Raw genomic sequence first — 21105 nt, 5'->3', positions numbered from 1 at the left:
TCCTCCTCCTCCCCCCCGCCTCTTACAGTTCTTTCTGTATCAGCGGCAAGCTTATATCATTTATAGTCAAAATATTCTCTCTTCTCACTATTAGTCTCACTGACAGCAACACCAACACACGGCCTCACGCCGCCTTCGACGCCGCCAATTTTATTTTCATTTTCTTTCGCGTCTTTTTTTTCTCCATATTTTCACTGTTCTTCCTCGTTCTATCTAAAATGATTAGAAGTGGGGCTAATTAGGCCCAAGCAATTAGATTGTAAATATATATATATAATACATACATACATACATACATATACAAGTTGTTATTGAAGACTGTATATATAATTACAAACACTCACACGCACAGATACACACACACATAAACATAAACATACAAACACACAAATACATATATATACACACAACTATATAATAGCTTTACACATCCTTCTATTTCTCTCTCTCTCTCTCTCTATATATATATATATATATGTGTGTGTGTGTGTGTGCGTGTGTGTATAGCTTACCAAACCAACTTATAGACCAAGAATAAAATCAAGAAAATTAAACGAAACAATAATAATTAATATTAATTAAAATAATTATAATTAAAAATCAATCGAACAAGGATTTACAGTGAAACAAACATCACAAATCTACACATTTAATCACACACACACACACACACACACACGTGTAAGATCATGAATAAATAAAGTTATATTTACATACAAGCAACACCACTCGCAGTTACAGAAAACACATAGGGACAGGTGAGCGTGCGAATGTATATATCTTATAGTTGGACATATCTTGTATAAGACACCGGCATACACACACACACATACATATATATATATCTTCTATAATCACACACATATACGTCGAATTCTTGCTGCTGGATATACCAAATTTAATAAGTTGGAAACCGGTCCCAACGAGCCGATGTGGAAAAAAGTTTGTGTTTATTGATAAAATAATTATAAAAAGAGAAAAACAGGAAAGCATAATTAGCTTTTAATTTGAAAAAAAAAAAAAGTTTATTTATTCAGTTGTTTTAATTTGTTATATTTTATTTCAAATATTTCTAAAAAAATTATTTGTAAGTTATAGTAGTAGTACCAGCAGAGTTTGATATTATTGTTGAAAAAAAAAAAAAAAAAAAAGCAAAGAATTATGGGTTGTCGAGAATCGAAAGAACAGTGTGGTCCAAATTTAACCGAAAGAAGGAAGAGCAATGTTTGCCAGGATCCTAATAGTGTGGAGAGCGCCATACCCCAGGTCGATCCCCGGCTTCCGCTCAATGCTCGAGATATTTTCAAACTGAAGCAGTCTTGGAAAGGGATTAAACGAAACATGGAAACGACTGGAGTGGAGATGTTTATAAGGTCTGTAGCGATTTATTTCCAAAATAATTTTTTCTTCATCAACTTCGCTATTTGCTGTACAAAAAAAAAACAAACAATTATAATTGACAACTTATACGTTGAGGCGCAGGAGTGGCTGTGTGGTAAGTAGCTTGCTTACCAACCACATGGTTCCGGGTTCAGTCTCACTGCGTGGCACCTTGGGCAAGTGTCTTCTACATTAGCCTCGGGCTGACCAAAGCCTTGTGAGTGGATTTGGTAGACGGAAACTGAAAGAAGCCTGTCGTATATATGTATATATATATATATGTATGTGTGTGTGTGTTTGTGTGTCTGTGTTTGTCCCCCTAGCATTGCTTGACAACCGATGCTGGTGTGTTTATGTCCCCGTTACTTAGCGGTTCAGCAAAAGAGACCGATAGAATAAGTACTGGGCTTACAAAAGAATAAGTCCCGGGGTCGATTTGCTCGACTAAAGGCGGTGCTCCAGAATGGCCGCAGTCAAATGACTGAAACAAGTAAAAGAGTAAATAGTAATTTCATTAGCGCGAACCAAAAGTGTGCGCAGAGAGGGGTGTGTTGCCATTCGGTAAATTTTGTGATGGATTAAAATGATGAAATTAGGAGGGTTAGGTGGGGGCCAGCACTAAATACGCGGCTGTGGGCTAAGAGCAAAAACTGGGAGAACGTACCTGCTTTTGGTATATTGGGGTACCTTGATGTTGCATGTAGTGTCCGGAATTAACCTATGTCGTTACTCCCCATTTGCAGATCCTTTTCCTTGGACATATTTGTTCGCTTTCTATTATGCTATATTATTATTATTGCTGTTCCTTCTTCTTGCATATAAATTAAGGGAGGAGGATAGGAGAGATTTTTGTGGGATTTTTCTGAGCAGCTTTGGAAGTATCCCCGCTGTTGTGGAATTTTCTGATGATTTTTTTGTTTTGTTTCTTTCTTTTTGTTATTCTGTTTACGCGCCTACAAATGACCCTTCATCACACCATAATGTTTTGTGTCATTCTGTTACGTCCTTAATATTTGGGGAACCCCTTCATAGTTAAAGAAATTCTCAATTGCCATATATCTTTGTATTGTTGTTCTCACCCTTGTACTTCATGTGAACACCCTTTTGTTTCTCATTCGTTGTTTTGTGCTCCCTCTTTAACGCATTCGATCCTCATAGCCAATAAAATAAAATGATATTATTATTATAAGGCTGACAGAATTATTATCACGCCGGATAAACTGCTTAGCGGCATTTTGTCCGGCTTTGCGTTCTGAATTCAAAGGTTGACTTTACCTTTCATCCTTTCGATAAAATAAGCACCGATTGAGCCCTTAGGTCGGTCTAATTGTCTGGCCCCTTCCCAAAAAAATGTCACACCTTTGACCCATAGTGGAAAGAATTGTTAGACTGTCGGACAAAATACTTAACTGCATTCCCTTCGGTTTTTTACTTTCTGCGTTCAGATTCCGCTGAGATCTACTTTGCTTTTAACTCTTTCAGGGGCCAAGGAAATAAAATATCAGGATTCGATATAATCGAGTTATTCCCGCGAACCGGAATTGCTGGCCTTGTTCCAAAATTTGAAAATGGTATTTGAAACCAGTACCATTCAAGTGCTGCCCCGGCATCTCCAAATGCATGGCCATGTGCTGCCCCAAAATAGGAAGAAGTATTATTATTGAGAGGGCAATACATGGTAGAAGTATTTACTTTTTGGAACTAAAATTTTCCAAGTTTCACTATAACCAACAGACACATCGTTTATCACGACGATCCCTCTACGTCTTCAGTGGAACCGAAGGAAGGAAGAAACTAAATTTGTTCCCAATATATTTGGACTACCTTTTCGCCAGAGTATATGTTGCTTTTCATCATTTTGGGGTCAATAAGACAAAATTAAATGTGGGAGTTTGATTAAAATAATTACACACCATGAAGTTGTAACAGCGGTACAGACCCCTGCCGTTATTTTTGAGATTCCAGCTCTTCACGATCACAGTTCAAATCCTGCCGAGTTCAACTTTGCCTTTCATCTTTTCGGTGTCGTTAAAGTACTTGCTGGGAACTGGGGTCGATTTAATCGACTTGTTCCCTCCATTAAAATTGCTGGCCTTATGTCAAAATCTGGAATAATAATTATTAAGAAGGCTGTAGATGTTTGAACGTATAGAGTTGGCCTAAATGCCTTAGTTTCGTTCGAGTTCGAATCTGATCTAGATTTATTTCGTCTTTCTTTTCTTCAAGATCGATAAAACATACGAGAATATATTTAGTCGAACCCTCTACAAATTCGTGGACATGTAACAATGAAATCTAGGAGACGGAAGGGTTGCAGATTAGGTTTGACCTTGGTATAACCGTCTTCGTAATATTTAAGTCTTGTCTAAATAACGAACTGGCAGAATCGGTGGGACTCCGAGCAGAATGCTTAGCGGCATTTCGTCCGTCTTTATGTTCAGGGTTTAAAATCCGCTGTTTTATCCTTTCGGGGCCAATAAAATAAGTACCAATTGAGCCTTGTGGGGTCGACGTAATCGACTTAGTCCCCTCCGGCCGAACTTGCTGGCTTCGTTCCAAAATTTGAAATTAATATTTAAGTTTTGTTTTTAGAGATTTTCACTTCATTCTTTGATGGAGATCTAGCCTTCCATTTTCGTTTTTTATATCCCATTGACAACCTAATCCTCGGCTGCATATTTTCCCCTAATTAATATCCTCTGTCATTGAAATGAGGGTCTCTGTGAACGAAGTATTCCTGTCAGTGTTGGAAATAAAACTCTATTGGAACAAGTCACAAACTTTCTAACCGTGCCAGTCCCATCTTATTTTCTATTATTACATTATGGATGGAAGATTGGCAGAGCAGTTAGAACATCGGAGAAATTTAGCTTGATTTGTTCCAGCACTTTACGTTTTGAGTTCAAATCTGCCATCCCCCACCCCATCAAATAAATCAGGTATGGAAGTCGATAATATCGACTAATAGTCTCCGCTCAGAACTCCTGTTCTCATACCGAAATCAATAGCAGTTATTTTATTATTATTATTATTATTATTTATATTTTGATGGCGGAAGGCATATTCGATACAAATGAAGAACGGTAATCGATTAAATAGGTTGCAAAACACAAGAAGGTTACATTATTAACCGTTTCCAGTTGCCAATACAACACGTGGTAGCTATGTAAATAAACATTGGCCTGAATTATCGTGATTACGAAAGTTTGTAAGTTGCTGCTGATCAGAATCGCCGGTTCTGTTGGAATCAATCCCTTTTCTTTGTAAAGAGAAATGCATGTTCTTCGCAATATTCCTCTAACAAACGGGCAGAATACTTAACAACATTTATGTCTTTATGTTCTGAGGCTAAAACTGCCTTTCATCTTTACAGGGTCGACTATATATAGAACCATAGAAGTAGTGAGATCGATGGTATTGAGTAAAACCTCTCCCCCTGAAATTGTTGACCTCCTGCCTAAATTAGAATCAGTTTGTATCATGGAAGAATCGTTAGAACATCGGATAAAATTGTGATTCGTTACGTTATGAGTTCAAATCTCAACCGGACAACCTTTGTTTTTTTATCTGAATAAGGTCGATCAAATAAAGTACCAGTCAAATACTGAGGTGAATTTAAAGCAGCCGGTTTTATGATTTTCTTCTTCGGCGAAAAATTCTTATTTTGTTTCGAACAATGTTGGAGTGTTGACAGAAACGTTAGCACGCCGGGCGAAATGCTTAGCCGTATTTCGTTGGCGTTACGTTCTGAGTTCAAATTCCGCCGAGGTCGACTTTGCCTTTCATGCTTTCGGGACGGATAAATTAAGTACCAGTTGCCTACTTGGTCGATCTAATCGACTGGCCCCTCCCCCAAAATTTCGGGCCTTGTGCCTTGAGTAGAAAAGAATCGTTAGCATACCAGGCTAAATGCTCAGCGCAGGGGTTCCCAACCGGATATTCCTCCGAATCCCTGGGGGTGGGGTAGGGTTCACGAAACCTTAGCAGGGGTTCGCGTAGCCTTGCTGGAAGTGGCTTGGTGTAATATTAGTTTCAGCTCATCAATTTCATTTCTCATGCTCTGCTCATAGTCATGGGTAGCTGGGTAAGGGGTCGCGAGTGCAGAGACGTTGGGAACAGCTGGCTTAGCGGCACTTCACCGTCTTTAACGTTCAGAGTTCAAATTCCGCCGAAGTCGATAAAATACGTACCAGCCGGGAAATGGGGGTCGATGTCACCGAATTAACCCCTCCCTTGAAACTGCTGGCCTTGTGCCAAAATTCGAGGCCAATATTTGTCTCCAAAGATTTCCTGCCAGTTTTTTTTTGTACAACCAGACGCAATTTCCGTGGCCTGGAATCTTCTGCAGTTTTTGGCGTTCGAGACGGTTAGAGCTGTCTCTGTATCCGGCATTTTGGTTTTTCTTTGTTGTTGTAATCGTTTCGTTGCTTCTGGTGATACTTTAATGTTTCGTCTGTTTATTGTGATGAATATATGCAATATTGCGGATGTGTTGGTCTGTTGGTTAGTGACTATTTCCCTTGCGTTGCGTAATGTTTGTATGGAATGTGTGACAATATCGGGAGTTGAATACGTAAAAATAAATGTATTGTATCGTTATATTGGATATGGATGTGTATAAACACTGTGCGTTATGGGTACTGTGGGGGTGGAGAGATGGTCCTGTGTGGTATAATAATTATTGGAGATCTACACAATAGTATTTACAGTGTTACAAGAGTTGTGTTGTAATGGCGGATGTTAATTATGTAAAGTATGTATCATGCTGTCCGGTTGGACGTACAAGCTGTGTGCGTCGGTGGATTATTGGGCGACCATTATGTAGAATGTGTGTTAAGGCACGTGACTCAGTGGTTCGGGTTTTCGGTTGACGATCATAACGTAGGGAGTTCGATTCGCTTTCAGCAAGACGGTTTATTTCACGTTGTTACAGTCTACTCACCTGGCAAAAATGTATTGTACCTGTATTCAAAGGGGCTCAGCTTTGTCACATCTTGGGTCACGCTGACTCTCTTTGAGAACTACATCAAAGGTACACGTGTCTACGGAGCGCTCTGCCACTCGCGAACTTAATTTCACGTGCAGGCTGTCCCGTTGATCGGATCAACTGGAATACTTGTCGTCGTAACTGACGGAGGACCAAATATGTGATCGGGGGGGGGGGGTAAGAATCGTTGACCCTTCGGACCAAAATGCTTAGCGACATTTCTTCCAGTTCTTTACATTCTGAGTTCAAATTCAACTGTGGTTGTTTTCGCCTTTCATCCTTTCGGGACAAACTAGGTACCAGTGGAACACTGGGGTTGATATAATGGACCTGACCCCCACCCGCACCCCACAAAATTTTCTGTCCTTCAGTCCATAGCAGAAACAATTATGTGTAGTATGTCTTGTATGAGTTGTTATTTTGTTGGGACTACGAAGGTCATAAAGCGGGTATGTGGTGGGTATGAAAGCGTCAAGCTTAAGGTTCTGGTTTTAGCTAAAAGGGCCGTTAGTTTTAACTGTGTGTAAAATCCTCCTCATCATCATCATTGTTAAAGTGGTGACCTGGCAGAATCGTTAGCACGCCGGGCAAAATGCTTTGCGGTATTTCGCCCGTCCTTACGTTCTGAGTTCAAATTCCGCCGGGGTCGATGTAATCGACTAGCCCCCTCCTCAAATATTTCAGGCCTTGTGCCTATAGAAATGGTTGTTATTATTATTATTATTATTATTATTATTATTATTATTATCATCCTTCTTAAGGCGGGGCGAGCTGGCAAAATCGTAGCCCGCCTGGCAAAACGCTTAGTCGCTTTTCGTACATCTTTACTTATAAGTTCAATTTGCCTTTCAAACTTTCGGGATCGATAAAATAAGTACCAGTCGTGCACTGGTGGGAGGTTGTCGATGTAATCGAATTACCCCTTCTATACAATTATTACCCTAGTGCTAAAATTTGAAAGCAGGGCAAGCTGATCGAATTGTTAGCCCGCCGGGCAAAATGCTTGGCGGTATTATACCCGTCATTATGTTCTGAGTTCAAATTCCGCTGAGGTCGACTTTGTCCTTCATCCTTTCGGGGGTCGATAAGTTAAGCACCAGTGAACCACTCGGGTCGATGTGATTGACTTTCTGTCTTCCACCCAAAATATTAGGCCTTGTGCCTTTAGTAGAAAGGATTATTATTATTAGTAGTAGTAATAGTTCCGCCGAGGTGGACTTTACCTCTCATCCTTTCGGGGTCGATAAATTAAGTACCAGTTGTGTACTGGAGTAGATCTAATCGACTGGCCCCAATCCCCCAAACTTCAGGCCTTGTACCTATAGTAGAAAGGATTATTATTATTATTGGTGGTGGTCGTCGTCGTCGTAGCAGCAGTAGTAGTAAGATGGTGAACAAGAAGTACGGTTATCAAGTCGGTTAAGATGCTTAGCGACATTTCTTCCGGGCTTACGTTCTCAGTTCAGATGCCGCCGATGCTGATTAGCCTGTCGTCCTTTAGGGCTCTCTAACTATGCACCAGTTGGCCACTGGGGTTGTTGTAATTGACTTAGCTCTCCCCCACAAATCGTTGGGATGGTGCCAAAACCATTATTATTGCTGCTGTCGTTATTATTGATGTTAGTATTGTTGCTTTGGTTATTGTCGCTGCCAGGTTTTTTATTCTCAAATTCTCCATCGATGGATATGTCAGTCCTTGGATTTTGGAAAAAGATTTCCAGTGGTTAACAGTGACAATGTTCTCGCGGAGACTCAGGGCCTCGACGAAGGTGAATTGAATTCGGAGAACTTTTAACCTAAGATCTATGGAAACTTCCAGATATCCCTTACTTAGCGTTACTGGTTTGAATATACACTTTAGGTATGGAAGTGTCATCTGCCAAAATTGTCTGAGATTTGTTCCGAAAGATGAAACAGATCCACATTCATTTGTTCACTGCCTTAATATTGTTGATTTTTGGGGTTCCGTAGACTTGCTCTTGTCATATGTAGAACATATCCAAGCATCAGACGACTCCGTGGTGAAGGCCGCTCCATCAGGGACTATAATAATGCTAATACAAGTAGAATCAGTAGCAAAACGAAGTTCACTGTATTCGCCGAGAACTTTATATTGTCTCATACTTTCTGATTCACTCTTACCAATAATGATTTCTGATGGAGAAGGTCACACGTGGAGCTGATAATGTCGGTTCAGGACTTGCCCGCTACGGGATAACAAATCGAGAGACGGTGTAAACAGGGAGAGTCACGAACCGAAATACGGAAAAGGAATAACGTCACAGCGCTATTGATTCTGTCACTCAAATAATAATAATAATAATAATAATAATAATAATAAACAGAATGTGGAGACTGGAAGCAAAAATTATAGATACTTACTCACCATATAGAAAATAGCACAATTAGTGACTCCACATTTATATTACCTAGGGTACAGTGAATACATCAAAAGCCTGCTCAAAGCCAATCACCACAGAGGTGCATCCAATTATTGTACAGTGGCAGCATGCAATAATAATATAATAATAATAATAATAATAATAATAATAATAAAAATAATAATATAGACTAACAAGTATTTATAGCACAGAGAAAATAGCACTTCTTGGCATCGCACACATCCTACGTAAAACACTTTCAATACAGTAACCATCAGAGCACCACAACAAAACCACAGCACATACCCCACGGCACACAGAGCTGTACGCCGTAGTGCAGTGAAAGCAGGTGATAAATATTAGAATACTAAATAATAATAATAATAATAATAGCTTCAAATTTTGGCACAGAGCCAGCGGTTCTTGAGGAGATGAGGGAGTCGATTCCATCGACCCAGTGCCCAAATTGGTACCTATTTCATCGATCTCAAAAGGACGAAAAGCTAAGAGGACACAAAGCTAAGCTAACACCGGTGGAATTTGAACTCAGAACGTAACGATCGGAAGAAATATCGCTAAGCACTTTTATCTGGCGTGCTAACGATTCTGCCAGGTCGTCACCTTCATAGTAACAACAACAACGAGGAGGAGGAAGCGGAGACTTTCTTACAAAATGTTTTTGTTATAATATTTTCTAACATTGGTCCAATATCGTAAATTTAGAAGCAATGATTAATCGATTAAGTCTAACCCAATATTTGATTGATATTTTCTTTTTATTATATCGAACCGGTCTTTACTTTTCTTCGTGCTGTCGCTCCTGCTAAACTCCTCGCTAAACAATTCCCGGTGCTATCATTGTCAACAGAAACGTCATTATTTTCCCATTTAAATTTCATGTGTATTGGTGTAAAATATTCTTGCATAAACTAGTTTTTTTGTCTTTTGTCTTACTTCTTGTATAGTTGTCTTGTATAAGTTGACGCTGCCCCTCGTCGACATCTAGTGTCGAATGCATGCAAGTTCTTCAAAATTGTTCTCCAAAGTTCTTCAAATAAATAAATTCATAATTCTTTTTCTTCTCTAAGAGTTTTATGTTGTAAGATATTGGTAAAATGTTTATTTTTCAGCAATCATTTTGAGTAGAAAACCTATTCGGTAACACTGAAATTAACTTGTTCTTTATATCATTGGCCCACCCCACGTCACCCCGAAAGGATGACTGATAAAATTGTTCTCAGCGAGATTTGAACTCAGAATGTAAAGAGCAAGGCGTTTTGTCCGACGCTCCTACGATTCTGAAAAGTGAAATACGAGCGACATTGAAAGAGAAATGACAAAATGGCGGGTGTATACATGAAATAAAAAAAAATAGGAATAACAATAGTATAAACAGCAACGGCCCCATTAGTGGTGCGGGTACAACCACTTAAAACCACCCAGGAAACACAACAAATGCCAAGTTATTTGGACTGCTAAGAGCAAGGTTCCGTCTCTGTTTTGTTTTACTGACCTATATACGTTGGCTGAGAGGAGAACAATTCACTCGTTTTATACACGTCACTCTTACACTTCGTTTAATGAACTTTCTGGAGACCAATGCCTTCCTCCACACCTTCACCTCCCTCTCCAAATAAGACAACTGTCCACCGGAGTATTTCAGGTTGTCCAAATCTACAATGATGCAGCAGCCATGTTGATTGAGCAATATTCTGACATTTCGAAAGTAAAAACGAAGACCGGTATCAGTGTGAACCAAACACGGTTGACGGTGGCGATCTGAGCACAACAATCTGGCATTCACCTGTCAAGATCGACGGGAAGATAAAAGCAGACCGATCCGATTGGAATGGAAATGCTTGTGGTCTGATTGACATCTCGAACTGTTTCTCGCGGAAGGAGACAGAGAAACTGTCGACTTACAAATCAATTTTAATGGAAATCAAACTAAGAACAGTTTTAATATCAATTGTAGCTCGCCGCGGTAGACTTAGCCTTTCGTATTTTGGGGTCGATTAAATAAGTACCAGTTATGCATTGGGTCGATATAATCGACTTAATCCTTTTGTCTGTCCTTGCTTGTCCCCTCTAGTTCGACTTTGCCGTTCATTCCTTCAGCGGGGGTCAATATAATCGATTTACTCTCTTCTCCGAACTTGATGGCCTTGGGCTAAAATTTGAAAGCAACATTAACTGGAACTCTAATTACGGTAATGATTATGAAGAGAAATTTAGAACACTACCGGGGCTAACTAACCACAAAGCCAGCAATTTCGGGGAGGAGCTAAGCCGATTACATCAACCGCAGTATTCAACTAAAGGATGAAAGGCAAAGTAGACCTCGGCGGAATTTGAACTCAGAACGTAAAGACAGACGAAATACCGCTAAGCATTTCGTCCGGTGCGCTAACGATTCTGCCAGCTCACCGTCTTGATAATGATGATAATAATAATGATAGTTTCAGTATTGATTCCAGGACACCGGCATCGTAGATATATTTTAGTTTTCCAGAACCTAAATATAGCAAGAGTAAGACGTTTCCTCTGTGTATATCTTCAGGTTAGTTCATGTCTGTTGTTAGTCTAAATTCTTTCCTTCCAAACATCAAAACCTACAACCGCTCCTCAAATAAAACACAGGATTGATGTTACACTTTCTAACCCGAAGCCTCACTTTTGATCTTCAGACTTCAATTCCAATGTTGATATAATATTCCATGCAACGAATTTACTGCCAAGACTATTTCCCCTTTGTGTGTTTATGTATGCGTGTATATATATATATATATATATATATATATATATATACACACACATACATACACACCCGGCATTCGCTTGCTCTCATTTGTTGCGTTGGCTCAAATAAGTAATCTCTTTGTTACGCTGGATTCTGGCCAGTTTTCGGATGTTCATAGGACAAAGACTGTGTGTGTGTGTGTGTATATGTACATATGTATGGTTGTGTGTGTGTATATATATATATATATATATATATATATATATATATATATATGTTTGTAAGCATGGATGATTGTATACCTTCCCACCCACACGTATAATTCCATGCATATATACATACAGATTCACACAGACATTCACCCCCTCATAGACCACCGTCAGAACTCGTCGTAGTCTCTCTCTCTCACACCCACACCGACACACACACACATATTCGTAAACACAACAATAAACACTCACACTTGAATACATATATCTAGAAAGAGAGAGAGAGAGAGACAGATGAAGTGACGGAATGTGTTGGGAAGAACCTGACGTTGTAGAGATGTTGTAAATACATAAAATATCAGATAACTGGAGATTATCTGAAATTTTTTTTAATCTGTTTCAGCTGGTTGTGATCCAGCGTCCATCAAAAACACTTGTACATGCGCGCGCGCGCACACACACACACAAACTTGATTTCTCAATCTAATCGCCAAAATGAATGAAAGAACACAAGAAATTGCTTTACGTTCCTTTTCTTGGCTTATTGTTTGTGTTTTTTCATTGAAAAAATAACATCAATTAATTTTGATGTCAGCTTGATTCGATGTTGATAATAATGTGGATGATAATGATGATGATGACGACGACGATGATAATGATAACGGTAACGACGATGTAGATTATGATGATGATGATGTCGATTACTACAACGTAGATGATTATAATAATGTAGATGAAAGCGGTGGGTAGTGGTGGTGGTGGTAATGTCTTTGAGAATGATGATGATAATGTCGATAGATAACGCTGTTTACGTACTACGATGCAGCGATGATGATGATGATGATTATGTAGATGAAGTTGGCGATGGTGGTGTCGAAAATGATGACGATGGTGATACTGATAGACAGCGATATCTACATTCGCAACTGAACTGATGACGACGATGATGATGATGACGACGATGATGATGATGACGACGATGATGATGATGATAACAGCTAATGAAAAGGAAATATACAAAAAAAAAAAAAGTTGGAGTATTTATATTCCACCATTTTCCTTGATCGTACAGTTTATCCTAACAATAACCTTCTTTTCAAATCTTGTTACATTAACTTCTTATGTTGTAACCGTCCGAAGTCTTGAGATCTCTTGGATGGATTGAATCCATTATTAAAGACCAAACGTTTGCACTATTCCATGAGAGTAATCGTTATTCTTTAACAATATATCTCTATATTCCACGAGAATCATATCTAATCCAAAGAAATACATTCTAATATTCCACAAAAATTCCTTTATCCCTATGGAATATAGTCTTGTGGAATATGTTCCTATATTACATGAAAATACTTATTCTTATGCAACATATTCCTAAATTCTACCAGAATACTCTTTCTATTGTCTTTAAGAATCTTATTCTTTACACCGTGCTATATTCTTGTTTAAGATGCATATCTTTTTCTTTGAAATTCTTATATTCAGTGAGAATGGTTATTATTCCTTTGAACTATTTCCCACGTGAATCCTGTTTATTCCTGAATAACGTAAACCTATGTTCCATGAAAATCCTATACATTTTCATGTCATATATTGTTATGTTCCATGAAAAATAATTTATGTGTGAAATTCGGAAAGGCTGGTGAATAGCTGAACGGAAAGAAAGTCGAACAACATGCCCATTGCTGTGTCGCATCACTTCCTGTTATGTTGACTTCGACTTTAACATACTTACTTCCGGTTGAATAAAATTAGTAACTGCTTCGTTGAAGGTCTTTGCACAACTCACAACAACCCAACTATTTTATAAAAACTTCCCCGCGTTAATCGTTGCCAACGCCAAACTCTTTAGATTTCAAATTCAAACCTTAAAATACTAGAAGCTCGTTCTGCCAAGTGTAACTCTCTTTCTCTGTGTCTGTCTGTTTGTCTCCCCCCCCCCCACCATCTGGTATTTTTGCGAATTTGGGATTTTCATGTAATTTTCATTTTACTTCGTATAAAAAGTCTGCTAATTTTAGAACTAACCTCTTTGCAAATGGCAGATGCAATGTTTAAAAGAAAGCGTCAACCTAGAATAAAAACTTAATTCTATGTTCCTCAGTTAGCATACCTCTCGTTCTGTGAAGCTTCCCCAAATTATTTCTGATCAATTTAACTGATTTTCTACTTTACAGCATTTGATAACAACCTTCATACTTTCTTCCTTAATTTCTCCCTTTCTCATTCATTCCATATTTGTTTCATTTTTCTCTCTTTCCTTACTCTGGTCTTTTAATAATTCCCTCAATGCTTTCTTTTACCTTTTCTCTTTCTTTCATCCTAATTCGTATGTTGTTTTACTTTCCCATCTACCTCACCCCGTCTCTCTTTATCTACCTGGTTAACTATTAAGTTAACATAATTTTTTTCTAATCAATCCATTTACATTTCTGACAGTTTATCTCTACTTTTTGAAGACCGTATTTAACTGATATCTTAAACTCTAAATATTCGAATTTACATATCAATTAAATTTTCTTAGCAACCAGTAAAATGACTTACGTTAACATTAGAAAGCTATTTACAAATTGCTAAGATTTTCCTGTGATATATTTAGAACGTGGAATGGCGGTGAGCTGGCAGAAACGTTAGCACGCCTTGCGAAATGCTAAGCGGTATTTCGTCTGCCATTACGTTCTGAGTTCAAATTCCGCCGAGGTCTACTTTGCCTTTCATCCTTTCGGGATCGATTAAATAAGTACCAGTCACGTACCGGGGTCGATGTAATCGGTTTAATCCCTTTGTCTGTCCTTGTTTGTCCCCTCTGTGTTTGGCCCCTTGTGGGTAGTAAAGAAATATATATTTAAAACGTGGGTAAGTTCTTTTCTACGGATTTTCCATAGAAGTCGTAGCCAGGACTGATCTTCTTGCATTTCATATCCGAGATATCAGATGTAAACAAACAAGGAGATCGAGAATGAAAAAAAAAATTGGTAACGGGCGCACATGCCATATTTCGCGTGTCCTTGCTCCTTCAGCAGCACTCATCTAATCGATTAATCACCCACGGACTCATTGGTTAAATAACCACTACAAACAGTGGTGCAACATTACTAGATTATACAAATATACATCTTAAACACATTCTTGGAAGCTGCTACTTAAATGTGAATGACTCCAAGGCACACAGCATTTCGTTATAATATACGACAAAGTATACTAAACGATTTTTAAAGTCAATTACCGCATTCTACTGAATCTGCATTGCACTTTAATTACGTGATCAGATCATCTCTACACATTTTCTGTTTAGAACGTGTAAAGCAAGTTAATAGGTACTTGCTTTATCGACCCCGGAAGAATGAAAGGTAAAGCAGACTTCAGCGGAATGGCGGCGAGCTGACAGAAACGTTAGCACGACGGGCGAAATGCTAAGCGGTATTTCGTCTGCCGTTACGTTCTGAGTTCAAATTCCGCCGAGGTCGACTTTGCCTTTCGTCCTTTCGGGGTCGATTAAATAAGTACCAGTTACGCACTGGGGTCGATATAATCGACTTAATCCGTTTGTCTGTCCTTGTTTGTCCCCTCTGTGTTCAGCCCCTTGTGGGTAGTAAAGAAATAATAATAATAATGATAATAATAATGATGATAATAATTAATAATAAAAAGAAAAGCAAAATCTATATTCCGGTGCAGGAGGCGGTGACTCTAGCGTATATTTAGTAAGTCTGTCGTTGAATGTTGATATGTTAAATACAAAATATAGTTTAGATTCGATTGATTTTCTCCCACTCGTGTCAGTCTTTGTATAGCGACCATACTGTAGCACTGACTTCGGTTAACAATTACGAATATTTCACTAATGACTTCAATTCATAAAGACGAACTTATCAACTTCTTAATGTTCCTTCCTAAACACACGCCAGGCTTCCTGTCCATCTTCGTTAGATAAATTATTGATAGAACGAAACTACGCGGAGCAGAGCCGAGCAGAGCAGAGCAGAGCAGAGCAGAGCAGAGCAGGGTCGCTTATTTCGATGTTTATTTCGTTTTCCATTCGTTTGCATCTACTAATGTATAATTCAGAATTCCTTTAGAAGATTAATTCTCCAAGTTAAACACACGATAGCACTTTATTAAACATTTACAAATATCTGCCTATATTGCTCTGAGTATTTTCCTTGTAGAACACTATTTACGCGTAAGTTTTTTTTTCAAAATGAGAAATCGCTTTATTTTCCGCAGAGCACAATACAGCACCAAATAAGGACGACGTATGACTTCACCTCAATCGTGTGAGCAACCCTTTCTCAACCAGATTATCTTCTACGATATAAACATCAATCATTCAGTTAAAACTTCATAAAATATTATTCACTTCCATTAATAATAAATTCAGAATATGTAGCATCAATTAGTTTTATATTCTGTCATTTCTCATGTTACTCCATGCTGTACGCCAATCCAGCCATGACCGACTAAAGCTCTTACTATTTCGCAACACGTCATTTATAGTGACTAACTTTAAAAGCTAATATTAAATTTATTATGAGCTTTCTTCAGCTCAGAATTGCAAACGATGTCACAAATCTCTCTGTGGCATAGTTTCCATTCAAGTAGGAACATGAACTTCCTAACATTCACGTTCGCACATCCTACGCACCTGTGCTTCAATATATATATAAATAAAACAAACAAACAAAGTGGAGTTGTAAGGTACCGCACGAGTGGAATTATATATGAAAGAAGATTTGAAAATGCAATTAAACATCTTTTAAAATTGCATTTTCAAACCTTCTTTCATATATATATATATAATATATATATATATATATATATATAAAGTTAATCCAAACAAAAAAACACAACAACGTAAGGATGTGGAACAAATAAAGTATTATTGGACGCTAAGGGAAGAAGGAGGGTTTAACGTTTCGAGCGGAGCTCTTCGTCGGAAACATAGGAGAAGGGAAGACAGAGGAAAAAAAATCGCCGGTGGTACTCACGAGGTCACATATATATATATATATATATATATATATATATATATATATATACACACACGTGTGTTTAAATGTGTGTGTATATGAATGTATATATATATATATATATACACGTGTGTTTAAATATGTGTGTATATGAATGTATATATGTAAATAAATATATATATACATACATATGTGTGTGTATATGTTTGTGTGTACGCGTGTGTATTCATATATATACGTGTATACATGTGTGTATCACACACACAGAGGATACTATGATACGCTCATAAACACACTTGCGCATACACACACACACACACACACGCGTGTGCAAACACTGCCTACATAGATATTCTCTGCTGAGACTTCACTCCGTTTTTGTAAATCCTCCCTCACACATACGTCAACGTGTAATCTTTTTTGTCGATCTCTCATTTATGGTAAGAATTTACAAGGAACCTGAGATACCAAGGATATGTAGGTGTATACCAAAAGCACGAATAATGCAAAATACAGGAAGTGTGTCGTATTAGCGGAGAAAAAAATATATCTAAAATATTTAACCATATTAAAACGGTGACGGTGGATTTCTGCCTCTTTTCATAAATTTCACCTTTGAGTGGCATTTCTGTAACAAACAGGGGTTGATAAGTCAAGATTGCTTTAGGGTACAGCGTATATTCACTTTCGGAGAGGATCTTTCATGTCAGCTCTCTTGAAATTTCTTTCCTTCCCCCAATACGGCAATTTTAGCGATTGATTTTACGTCAATGGAAATAGTTGCTAAACCAAGAAATGTCATTTCGGTGGAACACATCTGGGAATTGGTAATTTTTCACCACACATCTTGGCAGGAATCCGATCTTGTTTGGTTACTCTTTTACTCTTTTACTTGTTTCCGTCATTTGACAGCGGCCATGCTGGAGCACCGCCTTTAATCGAGCAACTCGACCCCGGGACTTATTCTTTTTGTAAGCCCAGTACTTATTCTATCGGTCTCTTTTGCCGAACCGCTAAGTTACGGGGACATAAACACACCAGCATCGGTTGTCAAGCAATGCTAAGGGGACAAACACAGACACACAAACACACACACACACGCATATATATATATATATATATATATATATATATATATATATATACGACAGGCTTCTTTCAGTTTCCGTCTACCAAATCCACCCACAAGGCTTTGGTCGGCCCGAGGCTATATTAGAAGACACTTGCCCAAGGTGCCACGCAGTGGGACTGAACCCGGAAGTATGTAGTTGGTAAACAAGCTACTTACCACATAGCCACTCCTGCTCCGGTTGTCTGCTTCTTACATCAAATAACCCTCCTGAATCGTATAAACAAGTTTATTTCATTTCACCTTCATAGACTTGTACATTGTTAATAGTGAAATATTTTGTTGGTCAGATGCATGTCATAGCGATTTTCACCAAGTCCTGTTAAATTCTTTCTGGACAATAGCCACAACCTCAGCCCTAATTGGTCGGCTCATCGAGGTTTGTCATTTACTGACCAAGATTTAGAAAAAAAAACTGAATACGCGCAAACTGAGCTGTGCGATTAAGAAGCCCCCTTTAAGCCAGTGGTTCAGTCCATTGTGTGGCACATGAAGTCAATGCCTTATACTACAACCCCGGGTCGACCAATGCATTGGGAATGAACTTGGTAGACAAAAACAATGGAATTCCGTTATGTATGTGTGTGTGTGTATGCTTTTGTGTGCACCCCTCACCCGATTGACAATCGGTTCGGCGAAAGAAATCAATAGATAAAAAACCAGACTTAATAAGTACTTGGTTCTATTTCTTCGACGAAACCCTTCAAGGCCATGCCCCCAAAATGGTCGCAGTCTAATGAACGAAACCAGTAAGAAGTAAATGATGAAATTTCAAGTGGATTTTTTATGTGTCGCATCATTCCTGCCATAATAAATCTTCTCACGGCCGTTACAGACATCAATTCTGCGAGACAGAGTACACAGTTAGACTATTCTTCTACGGTTGCAATTTTAATCGGTCAAACAATCTGAAATTAAATTATAAGTTATAATTAACGCGGAGGAAATTAACAAACCTGAAGTATATGACTTGAATAAATAGGGCCTTTATAAGCTGTTTACACTTGGTTTGTATTAAAGTTAATAACCATTGAAGTTGCACAAGGACATTATTAATACCACGTAGACACCCTTCCTTCACATGCACACCTACGCTATGTGTGTGCGTGTGTGCATAGAGATGAATAAATAATTAAGCTAGTTATACGAATAATAAATATATATATAATGTTAACTTTTACAAAGAAAAGCTTGACATTGACTTTGACGTTTCGGTTTGTTTGTCTTCATCACACAAATTGTTATAAGGATTCTGAGGCGTTTTATTAGTTCGGACATCACAGCTTTAGTTATCAAAACGTTGTTCAGTACATCTCCACACTCTCTTCTTTCAATCTTCCTGCTTATCAGTCGCTATGTTGTTGGACTCGCAATTATCCCGGAGAAATAGTTTTTGCAGTTTGTGCACAATTTGTATACAATACTTAGGCATGCAATGATTTTCTACGAAGGTGACATATTCATTCTTTGCTACAAGACTCGTCCGTGTTACAGCAAACAATCTGATATGTCAGTCTGGGCTTCCACAGTGCTTCAAATACACTTATTAGAGGCATTCTGTTAAAAGTTTGCCTTTTATCAATATCCAACTATTAGGTCCCTTCTGGGTGCCTTCTCATTATCCAGTTTGCCTACAGCTATGATGAAATTTTCAGGGTCGATTGTATACTTTTTACTGTCGATGCTGGTTCACTATTCTTTCGTAATTGAATTTAGCCACAGTGTATTCCAGATCTTAAACCCAAATGATTGCTCTTGAGAATGTCCCTTCTTAACGGCAATATTTCCTTTCTCCCGTTATAATTCCTGTCGACTGGAAGCAAACTTATACTTTATACTGGTCAGAAACTTTCGACCGTGAAAATGTTTTTCTCTCAACGTCCTATGTTTGTGCATTAAACTAACAACCTGGAGTGAAGGTTCGCCGTAGAGTGTTATATTTTTTTGCTTAAGATGTAACTGGGGACGTGTGACGTCATTATTCTCCTTACATTTTATTTCGTCAGTGAATCATCCAATATGGCGGTGCAGCATGTTGATGGTTTCTTCAAGTTTTATTTTCCTTCCTTGTTACTTCCGTATAGTAATTTCGTTACCAATACTTTAGATTTCTCTTCGATGTACTTTAAGAGTGAAAGCAGCTGCTTGTCTGAAGGTATTAACATTCCAGTAATTCACATAGCATCAATTCGTGTGCTCTTCCACAACATCATCAATGACTCCAGTATGAGAGCAGTTGGGCGTTTTTTTACTCTTGTTAAAAATGACGTCGTTCATTAACAGCGGTCCGAGGCTACGCAGTGGGACTGAAACCAGAACCATTTAGTTGAGAAACAAGCTACTTACCACACAGCCACGCCTGTGCCTATATGTATATTTGTATAGATTATGCATGTGTGTGTGTTTGCATGTCTATACATGTAATATATGAGTTAAGTATCTATACATAAAATTTGGCGGAATATATATTTATGGATGAGTGTTCTGGCTGAGTCGGATGCGCAAGGAGCTGTGTTAGCGTTGATTTGTGGGTTCGATTCTAGCTAGAGTTAGTTCATTAGTTTTCAGTCAATTATTTAGATAAATGTGGCTTTAATCGCCTCCGGATTTATTTACAAGTATATATATATATATATATATATTTTTGTTTTTCCAGTTTCAGCTCTTGAGCTGTGGCCATGCTGGGGCACCGCCATTGTGGTGAAAGAGTACAGCAGGGATCACCACCCCCTGCCGGAGCCTCGTAGAGCTTTTTAGGTGTTTTCGCTCAATAAACACACACAACGCCCGGTCTGAGAATCGAAACCGCGATCCTGCGACCGCGAGTCCGCTGCCCTAACCACTAGGCCATTGCGCCTCCACAACAGGTAATGCTTACGGCACCTAGGGTTCCCAAGCGGTCACCCATCTAAGTACTAACTAGGCTCGATGTTGCTTAACTTCGGTGATCGGACGAGAACCGGTGCTTTCAACGTGATATACACACTACTGCTATTTCGGCCACTGGTCACTTGCCCAACTTTAATCAACACACAAGACAGCTATTATGCTCTCCACAACAAAAACCACCCGTGGATTCTGTTGAGACTAGTAAGAAACAATTATGAACTTCTTTTATTACACTTTTAAAAATATTTTTGATACGGTTCGTTTTTTCAAGAAGAACCGAAACGTAAAATTTCTAAGAAAATTAAAATTTATCTTATATAGTGGCGTTTTCAAACTTCTTTTTTATAAATATATACCCACTCGTATACACTTATTATACACACACACATATTATATATATATATATATATATATATTATA

At 38.4% G+C, this 21105-nt stretch overlaps 1 protein-coding gene and 1 pseudogene across 1 annotated transcript in view; one reads left to right on the top strand and one right to left on the bottom strand.

Moving 5' to 3' along the window:
• The first annotated feature begins 1043 nt into the window (after positions 1 to 1043).
• Positions 1044 to 21105, top strand: part of LOC115209815 (neuroglobin) — a 148712-nt gene continuing 128650 nt past the window's right edge. Inside the window, exon 1 of the mRNA XM_029778370.2 lies at positions 1044 to 1373. Coding sequence (XP_029634230.1) covers positions 1162 to 1373 — 212 coding nt within the window. The 5' untranslated portion in view covers positions 1044 to 1161. The remainder of the gene's footprint in view (positions 1374 to 21105) is intronic.
• On the bottom strand, positions 20668 to 20786 carry LOC115210093 (annotated as a pseudogene).

The sequence above is a fragment of the Octopus sinensis genome, linkage group LG3, assembly GCF_006345805.1.
Source record: "Octopus sinensis linkage group LG3, ASM634580v1, whole genome shotgun sequence".
Classification (NCBI taxonomy): Eukaryota; Metazoa; Mollusca; class Cephalopoda; order Octopoda; family Octopodidae; genus Octopus; species Octopus sinensis.
This window is presented reverse-complemented; position numbering and strand designations above follow the sequence as displayed.